The sequence below is a fragment of the Chelonoidis abingdonii genome, chromosome 11, assembly GCF_003597395.2.
Source record: "Chelonoidis abingdonii isolate Lonesome George chromosome 11, CheloAbing_2.0, whole genome shotgun sequence".
Classification (NCBI taxonomy): Eukaryota; Metazoa; Chordata; order Testudines; family Testudinidae; genus Chelonoidis; species Chelonoidis abingdonii.
In genome coordinates this window covers 60950367-60967178 of record NC_133779.1, presented here as the reverse complement: position 1 = coordinate 60967178, position 16812 = coordinate 60950367, and the positions used below count along the sequence as shown (strand labels likewise).

The 16812-nt window shown below is 51.9% G+C and overlaps 1 protein-coding gene across 1 annotated transcript; it reads left to right on the top strand.

The window, feature by feature from the left end:
* The first annotated feature begins 8256 nt into the window (after positions 1-8256).
* On the top strand, positions 8257-13427 carry LOC142047581 (phospholipase A2 inhibitor gamma subunit B-like). The gene is made up of 5 exons (XM_075071397.1): positions 8257-8337; positions 8811-8927; positions 11366-11518; positions 11899-11988; positions 13207-13427. The coding sequence occupies exons 1-5, from the start codon at positions 8289-8291 to the stop codon at positions 13425-13427; spliced, it is 630 nt and encodes a 209-aa protein (XP_074927498.1). The 5' UTR covers positions 8257-8288.
* Positions 13428-16812: the final 3385 nt, after the last annotated feature.

The window sequence follows — 16812 nt, the reverse complement described above, 5'->3', positions numbered from 1 at the left end:
GTGTCAGCCCCCAGGCCCCCACTAATTTCTGTACACAACCCAGGAGACTTAATCTCCAGGGCCCCCCCCCGCCATCATCTTTAACCCACTCAACCCCACTCGCCTCCCAGAGCAGGGGATAGAACCCAGGCATCCTAGCGCCCCACCCACTGCTATAACTGACTCCTCTCCCCTCCCCGAGCTGGGGAAAGAACTCAGGAGTCCTGACTCCCAGCCTCTTGCTCTATCCACTGGACCCCACTCCCTTCGTGGAGCTGGACTAGAACCCAGGAGTCCGACACTTAATCCCCATGTGGCAAACAAGCCAGGAAAGAACCCAAGTGACTCCACAGCTCCCAGTCCACTGCTAACCGAATAGGCTGCCAGGCCAAGACTGCAAACTGTGTTTTGCTTCTTCGTGTGATTTTGTTTCGCAGCGGGAGAGGGGAAGTGATTGTCAGGGCCCTGATGTGTCCAAAAATGTGGGCCCATCTGGCTGTAGGTCACTGCTGATCGGGGCAGGTAGGAAAGGATGGTTTGCAAAAGAAAGACAGAGAAATTGTTTAAGTTTTGTGTGTCTAAATTTCATGACAGTTTGAGATTGTCACATACCAGTCAGGCTCCAGTGCAATTGTGGAATCAAAGATTATTATCCAGCGATGAATCCAGCACTAGGCAGAACACAGAACACAGACATACCCCCGGAGCTGGGGAAGAGAAGGTAGCTTGATCCCTTGCTCTGTACGCAGTGGAAAGCTGCCAACGTTTATCCCCAAATGAACTTTCCAACTCTCTTTCCTTTGCTAGGTTATCAGCCAAAGACACTCCTTTCTGGAAGGAAAACTCCTTTCCCATGAGTCATGGGAAGTGTCGCCACATGTTCTGTGATGGGATGGCCTTTATGGTCCTCAGTTTACCTGACGGATGAGTAAGGAGGAATTGCTAACCCAGTCATTATTACTAACAGTTCTGAATGAGAGAAACGGGCAGTATTTGCAGAACCCACCTGCAGTAACAAGCATCCCTTATCAATCACCCACCTTTGCTTAGAACATACTTCTGCAGACACCTCCTTAGGCTGAGGGGTCTCTTCCCACATAGTGAAACCAGGGTAAAAAGCAGGATTAAAAGATCTCAAACCTATCTGTTGAGTTCATTTTGCCTTCATCCGTTAGAATCACTAGATTGGAAGCAAAGGAGAAGTGCAAGGCTCGGGGGTGGGGTTGCATTGCCCCCCTTCCCTGGCCTATACCTACCTACCTACCACACACACAAGGACATGGGGCCTGTGTCCAAGGAGTGGGGTCCTTGGAAGTTGTCCCATGGTGGGGGGTGTAGAAATAGGTGATGGAGTCTGGTAGCATCTTTAAAGCAGGCCAGTTTATTGACAAGGGACACACCAATTCCTGCTTCTCTGAACACAGGAGCAAGCACGAACAAAAGGAAAGCATCTTTGCTCACGTTCTTTAGCCAGCCTCAGACCCTTGCTACAGGATTTTGAGGGCCCACACCGTGCAGGTGGGCTTCCCTGCACTGCTTCTGCATTGCTCTGAGTGGTCTGCCTCCCCCAACTAAATCGCTTCCTCTGCAACAACCCTCCCCTAAAAACTCCAGGTTGGGTGCGCAGCCCTGTTCGCCTTAGCCCAGAGTTTGTGAATCACGTGTCCTGATAGTGGAGTTAATTGAACAGAGCGTGCAGAGGCAGGGCTGCACATGTAACGCCAACAGACCCCCGTCATCAGGGGCTGGGATTGAACCAGGGACCTCTGGAGCTTAGTTCATGAAACTCTATCGCATGAGCTAAAAGCCAGCTGGCTGGTAGCTAAGGCTGTAGAGCAGACCCATTTTACCTCTCTCTCTAAGAGGTCTCAGTAGCACTAGATAGGACAGAACCCCACACCAGAAGGTGTGTGGGTTACACGGGCAGCCCCAAACGGCATCCTCCACCTGCACCACCTTACACTGACACTCTGTGGGCACACAGTGCACGCTGGAGGGAGCGGGGCGCCCTGCAAAACAGCTGTCGGCAAAAAAATAAAATCAACTAAAACAGATGCCCAGCCCCGCGGGCTACACTTGTTTTCAGATCCTTTGGCTGTCATTGATGCGCGCACACACACACACACACACACACATACACACACACACACACTGCTCAGTAAAACTCCAGGGCAGGTTCATACCTCATTTCCTTTGAGCTTGTGAGTCACTCCTCACTGGGCCGGGAGCTCACCCCTGCCGAGCTCTGCCCTGCCCCGGGTTCCCTGCTAAGCTTGGGGTGGACAGAGAGCTGATCTCCTGGGTCACGGCCAAAGGGGGCTTTGCAATTCCGCCCGGTCCGACATTAACCGCGGTTGAACTTTGACTAGCTCCTTGTAGGGTGATCAGATGTCTCAATTTTATAGGGAGTGTCTTGATTTTGGGGGTCTTTTTCTTATATAGGTTCCCATTACTCCCCACCCCATCCCGATTTTTCACATTTGCTGTCTGGTCACCCTAGCTGCTTGGGCGGGAAATGGATATCTACATCAGCAAAGCCCCTGATCTTGCTGCTCTGCAGCAGCGCTGGCTGGAGGGCCCCTGGGTTCATTTGGAGACTCCAGCGTTGGCACTGTTGGAACCGCTGGCATCTGTCCAGCCCTGCTATCAGGAAAGGCGTTGACCCATCCCAGCCATTGGACTGCCCTTGATGTGACCATCTGTCCCATTTCGGCTGGGACAGTCCCCTTTTTAAGCACTGGCCTGACTTTTTTTGGCAAAAGGGTCCGTAAAAAATTATCAGTTGGCAAGAGCAATTATGGGACAAATGTCAACTTTTGTCAAGAAAAGTGGGGTGCAGTGCAAAGGGGTGAGCAGCAATGTCTGCCCTCTTGGGGGGGCAAGGGCTTGTGCACAGGAGGGGCAGGCAGGGTTCCAGCAACCAGTGACACCATTCTTGCACAGAGAGGGGGTTCGGGCAAGCCATGCCATGGGGAGTCTCACACCACCCTGGGCTGTGCCCAGTTTTCCCTTTGGGAAATATAGTCACCGTAACCAACTCCCCTCTCCATGCCACGGAGAGAACCCAGCAGCCCCGCATCCCTGTTGGAAGGGCAGGTACAGCCCCCGCCCCTCCACTTCACTTTCAAACCACTGTCACCGGCCGTGATGCTGGGGAAAGGGAAGAGAGAGCTGCCTCACCTTACGCCCTGGGCTGGATCCTAGAACCCAGGAGTCCTGACTTCCAGGCTCTGCCCACTCCGCCCCATGCCCCTCCAGAGCAGGGAAGAGAACCCAGGAGTATCCTGTTTTCCAGCCCTCCCCCACTCTAACCACTAGACCCCACTCCCCACCTACAGTACAAACAGTTTTCCTTCCAGCACTCAGCAATCACTCCTGGAGCCGTCAGACACAGGAGCAGGTCATGCTCAGAGCCGTTCTTGAGCCAGAAAAAAGTGTGTGCAAAAAAACCCAAGACACACAAGTTAGGGCCGGTTCTGGGGCCTTGTCTATTTCACTGCACTGCTCGGCCTCCTGTGTGGCCTGAGCAGTTGGCCAATTTCCCCAGGCCTGGCCGGGTTGTTGTCGTTAGGAGGCTGGGAAACCGATGGTGAAATTCTGATACAGTCTTGATGCAACTTTCTGAGTCTGCCAAGATGCACCTGGGTCTGTTCCCCTGAAAGCTGCAGAAACAAAGAGCAGCAGGCGGCTTCCATGTGCAGAAAGGCCCACACCTGCCCCTCCAGCAGGCTCTGCGTCAAGGAAGAAACAGCTCTATTCCCCCCACGACCTCACTCACCTCTGCTGCTTGTGGCTTCCTGACTCCCATCCACTTGGGCTGCAGCCGTTCTCTCCGCCCCTCTGCGTGCGACTTTGCAGAGCTGCCATGTGCCTTGGGTGGTCTCTCCATTGTCCACAGCTCTCTCGACTCCACAAAAAGGTTTCATTGCTCCTTCTGCTGAGCCCATGTTTTAACTACTATACCCCACTCTCCTCTCTAAAGAAGCCAGTTGCCCAATTCCCAGCTATCCGCTCTTATAACCAATGGATACCACTTCCCTTCCCCCGCCAGCAATAGAACCCAGGCATCCTGCCCTCAGTTCCCTGCCCTGCTATCATAGCTTTCCTACTCAGATTTGAACCTTAGCGTTCATAACTGAGAAGCTAGCATGAACCTTCTAAGCTTAATTACCAGCTTAGATCTGATATCGCTGCCACCAACCAGGAATCCCAGTGCCTGGTACACTTGGGTCCCCCAAAACTTCCCTGTGGGACCCCAAGACTCAGATGCCCTGAGTCTCCTAACAAAGGGAAATAAACTATTCCCCCACCTCTCTCCCACAGAATTTCTCTCTGGGTTAACCTGAGAGTTACTGATGCACCTCTTTACATCACAATACCAAGAAAGCATGTCTCTTCTCTTCACAAAGAGACAACCAAATACAAGGAAACAGAAAAGATTCTATCTCTCTTCCCCCTCCCACCAATTCCCTGGTGCTGCAGAGATTCACACTCGTAGATCTACACAAAGAGAATTTCCCTCCCTTTCGTTCCTTAGCTACCAGAGAGAAAAACTTAAACAAGTCTTAAAAAGAAACTTATTAAAAAGAAGAAACCACATGAAACATGATCTCTTCATCAAGTGACATACACCGGCATTGCTTAAAGAAAAATATGAATTAAAAGCCTTATTCAAAAAGAGATACAATTTAACATCCAGCAAACTACACACATGTAAATACAAAAAAACAATAACAGCCTAATTTTTTTTACCTTTGTACTTACAACTTTGAAACTGAAGATTAGAAGCTTGAAGATAGAAAGATCCCCTCTCATAGCTGAGAGCCAGACAAAGACACAGACCCAAACATTCCCTCCCTCAGCTTTGAACAATCTGGTTTCCTGATTGGTCCTCTGGTCAGGTGTTTGGTTCTCTTTGTTAACCCTTTACAGGTAAAAGAAACATTAACCCTTAGCTATCTATTTATGACACCTGCTCTAACTCACTAGACCCCATTCTCCTCCCAGAGCCAGGGATAAAACCCAGAAGTCCTGACAACCTGTTTTAAGTATGAAATCTCACTCATGTCTCCATGGAACCCAGGAGTCCTGGCTTCCAGCCACCCATCCCACGCTAGCTCACCACTGTGCGGTGCTCAGGACTCCTGACCTTGAGGCCGCACCCAGACCTCGCTCACATCTCTGTAGAACCCAGGAATCCTGATTGCCAGTCCCAACCCACTCTCCCTCTCCCCCACCCCAATGCTCTAACTACTACACCCTACTCCCCTCTCTAAAGAAGCCAGGGGTCCAGCCACTCCCATCACCATTTCTCCCAGGGACAGGAATAAGACCCAAGAGTTCTTCCCTCAATCCACATTCCCTTAGCGAGCCTGGAAAAGGACCCAAGAGTCCTGCTGCTCCATCCATTGGTGTCCTGCTTCCACATGTTGCCACCCCAAGGTTTAAGAGGGAGGCAGTTTCACGCATCCTTGTGGTTGTTGTTTCTCAGTGGATGGAGAGAAGAATTGATCAGTGGCTCATGTGTCTGAAATGTGCTCACTGGTGGGAAGGGGCAGCCTGAAACCCCCTAAGGAGCATTTGGTACGTGACACCTCTCAGGTTGATGGATGCTCTAACCACTAGACAACACTCCCTTCCAGAGCTGGGAGCAGAACCCAGGAGTCCTGGCTCCTAGTCCTCAGGCTCTCACCCACTAGACCCCACTCCCCTCCCTGAGATGGGGCGAGAACCTGGGAGTCCTGACAACCAGTTTTAACTACTAGATGCCCCTCAATTCTCCAGGGAACCCAGGAGTCCTGATTTGCAGGCCCCCTTCCTGCCTCATGAACTAGGCCCCATGTCCTCAAGGAACCCAGATGTCCAAGGCCCATCCAACCCTACTGTCCTGTGCCCCACTGTCCACTCTATAGAACCCATGCGTCCCGGCTCCCGCCCCCACATCTCTCACCACTGGGTCCTGCTTCTCCCAAGGACAGGAGTGGGACCCAAAAGTCTTGCTGCCCTTGTGTGACCTGCCACCCCACATTGCCACCCCAAGTCTTCTGGGGGGAGTTAGTTTCCTTCATTCCTCTAATTCGATTTCCCGGCAGGAAGGAGGAGGATTTGGCAGTGTGCACAGAGGCCCACGGGTGGGCAGGGCCGGCGAGGAGAATAGAAACTTACAGACTGTCCCGGGAGAAGTGTGCAGATCTGTATAAGTTTCTATATTACATCACAGCAGGTACCTGAGCCCTTCTATAAAAAGAGACAGACACAGCCCAGGTGTGACAGGATGGAACAAGAGACGGGTGCAGTTTTTCCACTCTGCAGAATCAGCCACTGACTTCACCCCATGTGAACTTCACTGTAAGGATCGTTAGGTAAGTGATACCCCTCTGGTCTGTTGATGCTTTAACCACGAGACCACCCTCCCAGAGCTAGGGAGAGAACCCAGGAGTCCTGGCCCTCACCCTGCCCCTTCTGACCCACCACTTCCCTCCCAGAGCTAGGCAGAGAACCCAGGAGTCCTGGCTCCCAGCCCCCCTGCTCTAACCACCAGACCCTATTGCCCTCTCAGACCCAGGAGAGAACCCAGGAGTCCTGGCTCCCAGCCCCCCTGCTCTAACCATTAGCCACCGCTCCCCTCCCAGAGCTGGGGAGAGAACCCAGGAGTCCTGGCTCCCAACCCCATGCCTCTACCACGTGAATTCTGATGAAAGCAAGAGCCAGCCTGTAATCGGGGTAACTGATGGGTGCGGTGGGGTCGTATCAAAGAGGAAACATCCTTAATCTCCACTTCTCTTTCCAATGAGCTGCCGGGGATGTGGGTGTGATAAATGAAGCGGGGGGGGGGGCAGTAGCTCCCTTTTATGGACACCCAGCCAGCCTGTAGCTATAAAGTCCCTCTTGGTAGCTACTTGCTTTACTTGTAAAGGGTTAAAAAGTCCCCTGGGTCAAGGAAAGGGAGGGGGTGCCTGACCGAAAGGGCGAATGGGAAGCTAGAACTTTTTAAAATTAGGGGGAAAAAAGCTTCCCCTGTGTGTTCTGGGGTTGTTCTCCGGAGAGAGGGGAGCAGAGCACAGTCAGGGCTTTCGTTGTGCTGTAAAAGGCTTTTTACCAGGTATGGAAACCATCAGATTATACCTAGAACTACTCAGATATGTCAGTCGATCAGGGAATGTCTAGAAAGACGCGATTAGGTTTATTTCTTTTATTTTTCTGTGAGGCTTGTGGGCTCCTCTGTGCTAACCTCCAAATGCTTTTGTTTTATTTGTAACCTTTAAGCTGAACCTCAGAAAGGTTATTCTTGATGTTTACATTTTGTAAGTGGGCTTTTTAAATCTAGCAAACGCCTCAGTTCCAGGTGTATTTTCTTGCTTTTTGGATTTAATACCATGTGCCTTTTTTGAGACCAGGATTGGATTTTTGTGTCCTGAGAGGTTTGTGCACTTTGTTTAATTAGCTGGTGGCACAGCTGATTTCCTTTGATTTTTCTCCCCCCAGTCTGTGGCTGCCTGATGGTCTGTGGCAACATGCGTGACCCCAAGCGGGTGGGGCATGTACCACTGCTGTGTGGTCTGGGGAACAAAACCCCGCCTCCTTCGGGGTGGGTGGTGTCAGCACAATTCCTCCTCCTCCCAGGGAATCAGGAGTGATTGTGCCAGGTCCAGACCCTGATCTCTAGGAGGGGGGACATAGAGGGAATTTGGCTCTGGAGGACGGATACTGGTTTGACCTGGCCTAGACACTGGGATCCCTCCGCTGTTAAAAGTAGTGAATGGCTGAGAACCTCTTTGCAGGGAGCTGGATGTTGCGTATCAAGGACTGTTCACAGTGGCAAGCTCTCTTCAAGGTGGGAGGAGTGGGGTTTCCTGGTCCTGCTGGCAGTCTTGGGGGCTCTGCGGGGAAGTGTGGGAGCAGAGGCAGTCTGCAAAGAACCAGCCTAGAGCAAGCTGGGCTGAGTTGTCTCTCACAGTCATAGGGAGCAGCCTGCTTTGTCTCCTTCTGGTTTGTGTTCTAGTGGGTGATCTTTCTGGATTCCCAGAAACAGTCACCTCGCACTGCAGCCTACCAGCTGGAGCATTTCTGGTTTGTCTCTGACTTCACTGGGTGGGTGCCATGAACATACCAGCCACAAAGCGGGTCAGAGGTGTGGCTATCCCAGAACTCTGGCGAATGGCTCTGTGGTTCCACCCACCCTGTCCATGGGCTCATGCATGTGCAGTCCCTCATCTGATCTTATTTCAGCCCATCTGTGATAAATCCCCCAGCCAGGAGATTTGGCTGCGTCAGAGACTCCAGCACTGAGCTACTGCTTCCTCATCACCATGAAGGCTTCTCTTGCTGTCTGCATCCTCGCTGCTCTCCTGGCTACGGGTGAGTGGGGTCTGTTCCTACAGGGGCTGATTCCCTTAGGAGGCCAATGTAATCAAAACTCAGAGCAGCCTGTTGCATGCAATTGTTTGTTAAAAAAGCAGCAAGAGTTTGAGAAGTGGAAGCAAGGAGAAAGAAGTGACTGGAAGCCACAAGGTCCCATGACAACGAGTGAACCAAGTCTGGAAATGGTAGGAAACGTTTATGGTCGAAATCACTGAAAACTGGTGAAATTTCAGATCCGGACAAAGGAGAAGGACATTTTAGAAGGAGGATCCTCCCCCACGACGAATATGACTGAAAGGGAACAGACCTGAATGTCAGTGCTCAAAACACAGTAAAAAGGCATTTCTGTAGGGTCTCCAGCTGGAGTGAATTGGCCTCAGGTCTCCAGCTGAGGTTGATCACCCCCCAGGGAAGGCAAGGGGGCAAGGGAGGGACAAACTAGACCCATCATGTTCTCTCTCCCTCTCCAGGGGCCTGTCTGCAGTGTGAGGTTTGCAAAGGACCAGGAACCAGCTGCACGGGCGACCTACAGACCTGCACAGCTGGGTATGACTCCTGTGCCATCGCTCTGAGAGAAAAAACAGTGGGTAGGTGAGATGGACCCTACTCATCGTGGGTCAGTGAACAGGCTGTGGAGGTAGGACGCCTGGGTCCTCTCCTAGTCCCAGCTGTGGGAAGGGAGTGGGGTGAATGGATCTGAGCAGTGGTTAACTGGGTTCTATGCCAGGCCCTGTGGGCTAGCTCCCCAAAGGGGATTTAGGTCCAGCATTGCAATGCCTGGCTTCCAGCACACTAGCCAGCCAGTGGTCTCCATGGAGCCTGGGTCAGGGGACAGGATGCCCATACAACTCCTAGGGAGAGAGAAGCATCTTTGAAAGGGATCTCCAAAAGCTAGCACATCAAGCAGGGAGCTAACCCCTGCCCCTCTCTAGGAGTTTGGCCCCTAAGTCCTGACTGCACAGAGGTGCCCAACTCTGCTTGGGGTCCAGAACTCAGAACCCTTCTTTGGGAGTCGGGCATCTAATCTTGGCTGAATTCAGCTTGGCTCTAGTTTATCATTCAATGGTTAGTTTTAAGGATTTTTCTCAGTTTTTCTCTACTGAAGTTTTCAAAGTTTCAGGAAATGATGGAGCATGGGGGAGTGTGTGTGTATCAGACAATAATTGTGGAACGATAGCAGATGTTGCAATTCAAAAAGTTAAAGCTTTATAACTTTAAAACACAATCTGTCAATGTCAGCTACAAAAGTACGCAGCGTAAATCGCCGTAAATCAAACTCCAGCATGTTCTCAAGCAGCATCCTTCTTACTTTGCTGACCTGTACATTTTAGGGCTGTAAATGCTTCTGAGGGAATGAACAGATCAAGCAATTTTGAGTGATCCCTGTCATCCAGTCCCAGCGTCTGGCAGTGAGGCCTGGTCTACACTACGCTGTTAAACCGATTTTAACAGCGTTAAATCAATTTAACGCTGCACCCGTTCACACTACACTGCTCTTTATATCAATTTAAAGGGCTCTTTAAATCGATTTCTGTACTCCTACAAAACGAGAGGAGTAATGCTAAAATCGATATTACTATATTGGAATAGTGTTAGTGTGGACGGAAATCGACATTATTGGCCTCATTATTTTACAGTAGCTACCCACAGTGCACCACTCCAGAAATCGATGCTAGCCTCGGACCATGGACGCACACCACCGAATTAATGTGCCTAGTGTGGATGCGCACAATCGACTTTATAATATCTGTTTTATAAAATCGGTTTAAGCTAATTCGAATTTATCCTGTAGTGTAGACGTAGCCTGAGAGTTTTAGGTTCACCCAGCTCATGAGGTTGCATCCCTCACCATCTTGGCCAATAGCCACTGATGGACCTACCCTCCAAGAACGTACCTAGCTCTTTTATGAACCCAATTATACTTTGATTTTCACAACATCCCCTGGCAGTGAGTTCCACAGGTTGACGGTGTGTTGTGTGACGAAATACTTCCTTGTGTTTGTTTAAAACTCATTGCCTAGTAGTTTCATTGGGTGACTCCTGGATCTTGTGTAATACGAAGGGATAAATAACACTTCCCTCTTCACTTTCTCTGCACCGGTTATGATTTTATAGACCTCTATCATATCCTGCCTTAGTCATCTCTTTTCTAAGCTGAATAGTCCCAATCTTATTAATCTCTCCTTGTATGGAAACTGTTCTATCCCCCTAATCATTTTGGTTGCCTTTCTCTGTTCTTTTTCCCATTCTAATATTGAACTGGGGTGACCAGAAATGCAGGTACTATTCAATGAGTGGGCGTCGCATGGATTTATCTAGTGACCTTATAATGTTTTCTGCCATATTATCTATGCCTTTCCTAATGGCTCCTAACATTCTGTTTGCTCTTTTGACTGCCACTGCACATGCAGCACCTGCACAGAGAATTATCCAATCAACTGACAGTTTGTTCCTACCCTTTGTTTCCTGTCTTTTAACCAGTTACTTATCCATGAGAGGACCCTCCCACTTCTCCCATGACCGCTTAGCTTGCTTAAGAGCCTCTCAAAGATTTTCTGAAAGTCTAGGTACACTATATCCACCCTTGTCCACATTTACTGCCCTCCTCAAAGAATTCTAGTAGATTGGTGAGGCGTGATTTCCTCTTACAAAAGCCATGTTGACTCTTCCCTAACAAATCATTTTAATCTATGTGTCCAATAATTCTGTTCTTTTCTATTGTTTCAACCTATTTGCTTGGTATTGAAGTTAGGCTTACCAGCCTGCAATAGCCAGGATAACCTCTCGGGCCTTTTAAAAAAAGTCACCGTTACATTAGCTACCCACCAGTCATGTGGGGCAGAGGCTGTTTTATAAACTGCAGGTACCGTGCTGCGATTTCACAACTGAAGTTCTGAACTTCCTCCCACTCCCTGTGGCTTAGTTTCCCAATGGGTAGAGTGAGGATTATGGGGGTCGTTGTGCAGTGGGTGTCGACGGTGTAGAAGTGGAAGGGGAATAAATCTCTGTCTCTCCTTCTGTTCAGCGGGAGTGAAGTCTCACACCATTGTCAAGACCTGTGCAACACCCAGCGAATGTAAAGCCGGCCTCCTCTCTCTCACAAAGTGGAATGGAGAGACGATGAGGAGAAACATCTCCTGCTGCGTGGGAGATGCCTGCAGAGCAATCACGGTTACATGTACATCTCCCCACCTCTGCCTCTCCTCCTCCATCCCCTGCACCTCCTGTTCCCTGGAGCCTGCCCTATGTTAGTTTCCTGAGACTGGTCCTCCCGCCCTGCAGGGGGCGCACCATTGAATAATACTGGGTGGAGTTTAGTGGACGGGGCTCTAAGCTCCCACCAGGTGTGAACCCGGCTGATCCCACCCGGGGCAGGGTCCAGGGATCCCTGCTGCAAACCCCTCCCCCACCCTTGCTGCCCCGGCGTCCCCGGAGCTACAGCTCCCCCTGCAGGGGGCACCCAGGGCTGAGCTGTGCAGCCCCCAGCTGCTCTCCCTGCCCCGACGCCTCCTGGGGCTCGTCCCCCGAGCTGACTGCGTTTGTTCCACTTCTTCCCAGTGCCCCCGGCTGACCCCAAACCCAACGGCCGGCGTTGCAGTAGCTGCATCTACTTAACCTCAAGTGATTGCAAGCGTGAGACCACAGAGTGTACTGGAGCCGAGACCCAATGTTTCTACTCAATCAAAAGAAAAGGCACGTGGTAACGTCCGTTAATTTATTCTGGGTTTTCCTCGTTACAAGTTCATAACCCTCCCTAGACAGCCCCAGAGCCCCATTGACTAGCTCAGTTATTCCTTCCCATGGCTTAGACCTTTGTTCTTAGCCTCATGTTTGAGGGGAGCAGAAGACAAAGGTGCCTCTTCCCGGCATTGCTTTGCCGGAGTAATCAGAGTTGGGGAATTTGCATTAATGTTACCCTAGAAATTCCCTGGGAAAACCACTTACCGCTTCTTCATCCGAGAGTCCATCCCTGGCTGACACATGGTTCAGTTCAGGCCTTTGGACCCCAGATCTCACATCTGTCCCAAACTCCTACTCTAGGACAGGATGCTGTGGGCTTTGCTGGGTAGAGATGTCAGCTGGACATCAGGACACCTGGGTCCTATTCCCAGCACCGGCTCCTGTGCAACCTTTGGCTAGTGGCTTCCACTTTCTTTGCCTCTTTTTCCCTGCCCATATTTTGCCTGTATAGAGTTTAATCTGTAAGCACTTTGTGGTAGGGCCTGGCTCAATATTGGGAGCCCCTGGTGCGCCAGGCACTGCACAGACCCAGACCGAGAAGGGGGGCCCTCATTGTGCCAGGGACTGAATAAGTTCGTAGTGACAGTCCTTGTGCCAAACAGCTTGTGATCTGTACAGGCAGAGGAAGGAGCATTCTCCCTGTTTCACAGCTGGGGAAACTGAGGCACAGAGTGATGTGGTGACTTGTCCAAGGTCACAGAGGAAGGCTGGGACAGAGCTGGGAACTGAGCCTAGTTTTCCTGAGTTGCACCATGTTGCTTTAATTCCCCACTAAACCTCTCAGAGATCCCACTTCTGCCACCTGCACTGAGGTGCTGCTTTGCTGGATGGGTGCTGGGGTTAATACAAGCCCAGTCCGGGTGTTGTTGGTGGGCTCTGAATTGGGGCTGCAAGTGATTTGCTCAAGGAGACACAGTGTGTCTGCCGCAGCAGAGGAGTAGGGAGAGGTCATCTAGGGCCAGATGGGCTGGGGGGAGCAGAGCCAATGGGGAAATGAAGGCTGTGGGGGCCCAGATGGGGCTCTGAGGAGCAGAGCAGGGGCCTGTCGTTGTGCCTCACACCATCTGGTGTAGTGGCGATGCTCCCCTGATGCCAGTCGCCTGCTTTCTCCCCCCACACACGCAGGTGCAGATGACCCATTTGACATCGTGCACGGCTGCGCTACCGAATCCTTCTGTGCCATGGGAATGATGACATTTGATTTTGTCAAAGGGGACAACGTAGTCCCAATCGTGAACATATGCACCACAGCCTGCGACACGGCTGGCACGGAATTAGCCGGGGTCCTCCTCTCAGCCTTCGCTGGGATCTTCCTGCTGAAGCTTCTCTCGTGTCTGCGTGGATGAGCACTCCACGCTTTCTTGCCGACTTGCATGGAGACTTGCAGGTAGATCTTTCACCCCGGCCCCATTTCCCGCCCAAGGCCTTGTCTACGCTACTGAGGTTTGTCAACAAAAGTTGTGTGGCTGGAATTAACTCTGTATATCGGCGGAGCGCAGCCACGCCAGCAGCTCTCGCACGGACACAGAGAGCAATGCATGGTGAGTAGCTGTGCAACTGGCCGCAGGGCGCTTTGGGAAGGGTTTGCAATGCCTTGTGGGGCCGGGATAGCGTCACAGGATGCCGGTGTCTCAATCCCATCCTTCTGTGGGCAGGTTGCCAGCCGCTTTTCAACTGAAACGGGGGGCAGAGGGGATGGGGAAGAGTGTGTGACAGGGAAGCATGGTAGAGAGAGACAGAAACAGCATGTGTGTTATCCTCACGGCGCTCTGTTCAGACAGCGACCTGTGTAAACCGCCCCCCCATCAGGCCCGGGCTCTGCATGGCACAGCAGTTTCTCTTCCCCTCTCCCAGCAGAGGAAGCCGCCTGCTCTGCCTGCCTATCGGTCTCTGAGTCCCTCCGAGAAGTTTTTCTGCTGCCGAGACCCGCATGGTCAGCAGCAGGGCCGGCTTTGTGGGGCTTGTACTTACCAGGCGGCGCTCCGAGTCTTCAGCGGCACTTCGGATTGCTGTGCTCCGGCCGGGGGAGCAGGGTCACTGGCTGGGTTCAGGGGCCCCTTAGGTGTGGGGCCCAATTTGGAGGATTCGGAGGAATTGGCCTAAAGCTGGTCCCAGTCAGCAGCTCCGAGCTGTCCACGCTGAGGAATGTCAAAGCACAACAGTCCGTCCCGTGCCCCTCTCCTGGATCAGTCCGCCTGCCCGCTGTGTTCCTAGGGGCGAACAGGACCCCACATTAATGATTTGCCGCAAAGCAGAGCATTCAGGGCTGTCAGAAGCTCCCAGAGCTTTAAAAGGAGACGGGTCATAAAAACATAAGAACGGCCAGACTGGGTCAGACCAAAGGTCCACCTAGCCCAGTGTCCTGTCTGCCAACAGTGGCCAATGCCAGGTGCCGCCCAGGAAGCTCTGCACCACCCACCCCGCTCTTCCTGCCCCCATCACTCCTCAGTTGAGGGGGGAGGGATCACCCCTGCCCCATTCCCCCAGAGCACCATTGTCCCTAAGGCCAGCCCTGGACATTGTCACCATTCAGAGCTGGGTGACCGGTAGCAGCAGCTGCTGGCTAGACCTCGAGCTCTGAAGGCAGCGCCACCGCCCCTTGCAGTGCAGAAGTACGGGTGGGACCAATACCGCCCTTTGCGCTAGGGGGCGTGGCTAGGGGGGGGCTAAGGCAAATTTCGGGGTGGCTTTAGCCCCCACAACCCGCCCCCAGTGCCATGCCTCTTTTCAGGAGGTTTGAACAGTGTCATGGCCCACTTCTTGTTCCCAGGGTCCATCTCTGGCTGGCACATGGTTCAGTACAGGCCTCTGGACCCCAGGTCTCACATCTCTCCCAAATTGCTACCCTAGGACGGGATGCTGAGGGGTCCACTGGGTAAAGATGTTGGCTGGTGATTAGGACACCTGGGTCCTCTCCCCAGCGCCGGCTCCTGTGTAACCTAGGGCCAGTGACTTTCCTTCTCTGTTCCTCCTCTCATCCTTTGCCTAGATAGAGTTTATCCATAAGTTTTCTGTGGTAGGGCCTGGCTTGGTATTGGGAGCCCCTGGTGCGCCAGGAGCTGCATGACCCTGACTGAGTTTGGAGACCCTTGTTGTGCCAGGCACTGAACAAGTTCCCTGGGGCCAGGACTGTCACTAAGAGCTTGCAATGTAAACAGACAAAAAAAGGAGCATTTTACCCATTTCACAGATGGGGGAACTGAGGCACAGACTTATGAGGAAACGTGTCCAAGGCCACATAGGGAGACTGGGGCAGAGCTGGGAACTGAACCTAGTTTTCCTGAGAACCATCAGGGTGACTTGAGTCCCCACAAAACATCATAGAGATCCCACCACTGACACCAACAGTGAGCTGCTGCTTTGCTAGGTGAGCAGGGTGGGGGCTAAAACTGTCTGGATCTAATTTGGGTGTCGTCAGTGGGATCCAGATCAGGGCTGCAAGTGACTTGCTCAAAGACACACAGTGAGTTTGTGTCAGGGCAGAGGACAAGGGGGAGGCCAGTCAGGAGCAGAAAGGCCTTGGGGAGCAGAGCACATGGACAGATAGAGGGATTGCGGGGCCTGGGTGGGTCTCTCAAGAGCAGAGCTGAGGCAGGAGAGGACGTGTCCTAGTCCAGCTTGAGGAGTGGAGCTGCTCCCCCAGCACTGATGGCCTCCTTTCCCCCCACCCCCATGCAGGTGGAACTGCCACATCCACCACCGTGAAGGGTTGTGCTACTGAGTCCTTCTGTGCCTAAATGTAACCCAATGCAAAGCAACCAGCACAGCACAGGGACCAGCCGGGCTCCTTGTCCCAGACCTGGCTGGGCTCCATCTCCTGCCACTTCTCTCCTGGCTCTGGGCTCCCGGCCGGATTCGCTTCCCCTTTGTTTTGTTGCACTGAATAAAACAAACCAGAGACCAGATTCTTTGGAGTTTTTTAATTTATTTTGATGGGCAAAAATTTCATTTTTAGTGGGCAGGGCCATCAAGCAGCTGCTTCATCTTAGAGTGACCCCTAGTGGTGAAATCAGGCAGCACAGACCAGGAGCTACAATTCTCAATATATATCTAGGCTTGGCCGAATTTTATTTTTTAATAATATCAGTGGATAATATTGATAGGTTTTTAAAGCATTTTTTTTTCTATTTTTATCCATTTAAATGTTCACCATTGTGGGAAATGACCAGAGACAATAATGATTTAATGACAGTAGACTTGGAGATTGAAAAAGTTAAAGCTTTTTAACCATGAAAACACCAATTCTCAATATCACCTGTGAAACGATACAAAGCAAATAGCCTAAAATCAAACTCTAACAAGTTCTCAACAGGTGTTTGTCTTACTAGGCCTAAAAATTTGTTATTGATGCATAAAGCGATTCTTTGGTTTGGGTGCATCTGGTGAAATTGACATCGATCAATATTTACTGGTGAAGAGGTGAGGTAGTGGGGCCATGGAGATTGCCGCACTCCAGCTGGCGCTCCGACGTGGGGAGTGAGGCCATGGGCTTACAGCTCTCTGCTCAGCGCTCCAGCCAGGGGAACGGGGCGGCAGGGCTTGCCACGCTGCAGCCAGGGAAGCAGGGCCGTGGGGTTTGCCACACTCCAGCTGGCTCTCTGGCCAGGGTAGCAGGGTCTTGCCGCGCTCCTGCCGGGGTAGCGGGGCTGGGGGCTTCCCCCGGCTCAGCCTGGGAAGCAGGGCCATGGGGTTGCCGCACTCCTGCTGGCGCTGCGGCTGGGGGATCAGGGC

What these genes read in the sequence shown, in the direction of transcription:
- LOC142047581 (XM_075071397.1), top strand. Translation starts at nt 8,289, where the DNA reads ATGAAGGCTTCTCTTGCTGTCTGCATCCTCGCTGCTCTCCTGGCTACG. An exon ending in CGCTGCTCTCCTGGCTACGG is followed by an intron (nt 8,338 to 8,810) that starts GTGAGTGGGGTC and finishes CTCCCTCTCCAG; the next exon opens with GGGCCTGTCTGCAGTGTGAG. An exon ending in CAGAGCAATCACGGTTACAT is followed by an intron (nt 11,519 to 11,898) that starts GTACATCTCCCC and finishes ACTTCTTCCCAG; the next exon opens with TGCCCCCGGCTGACCCCAAA.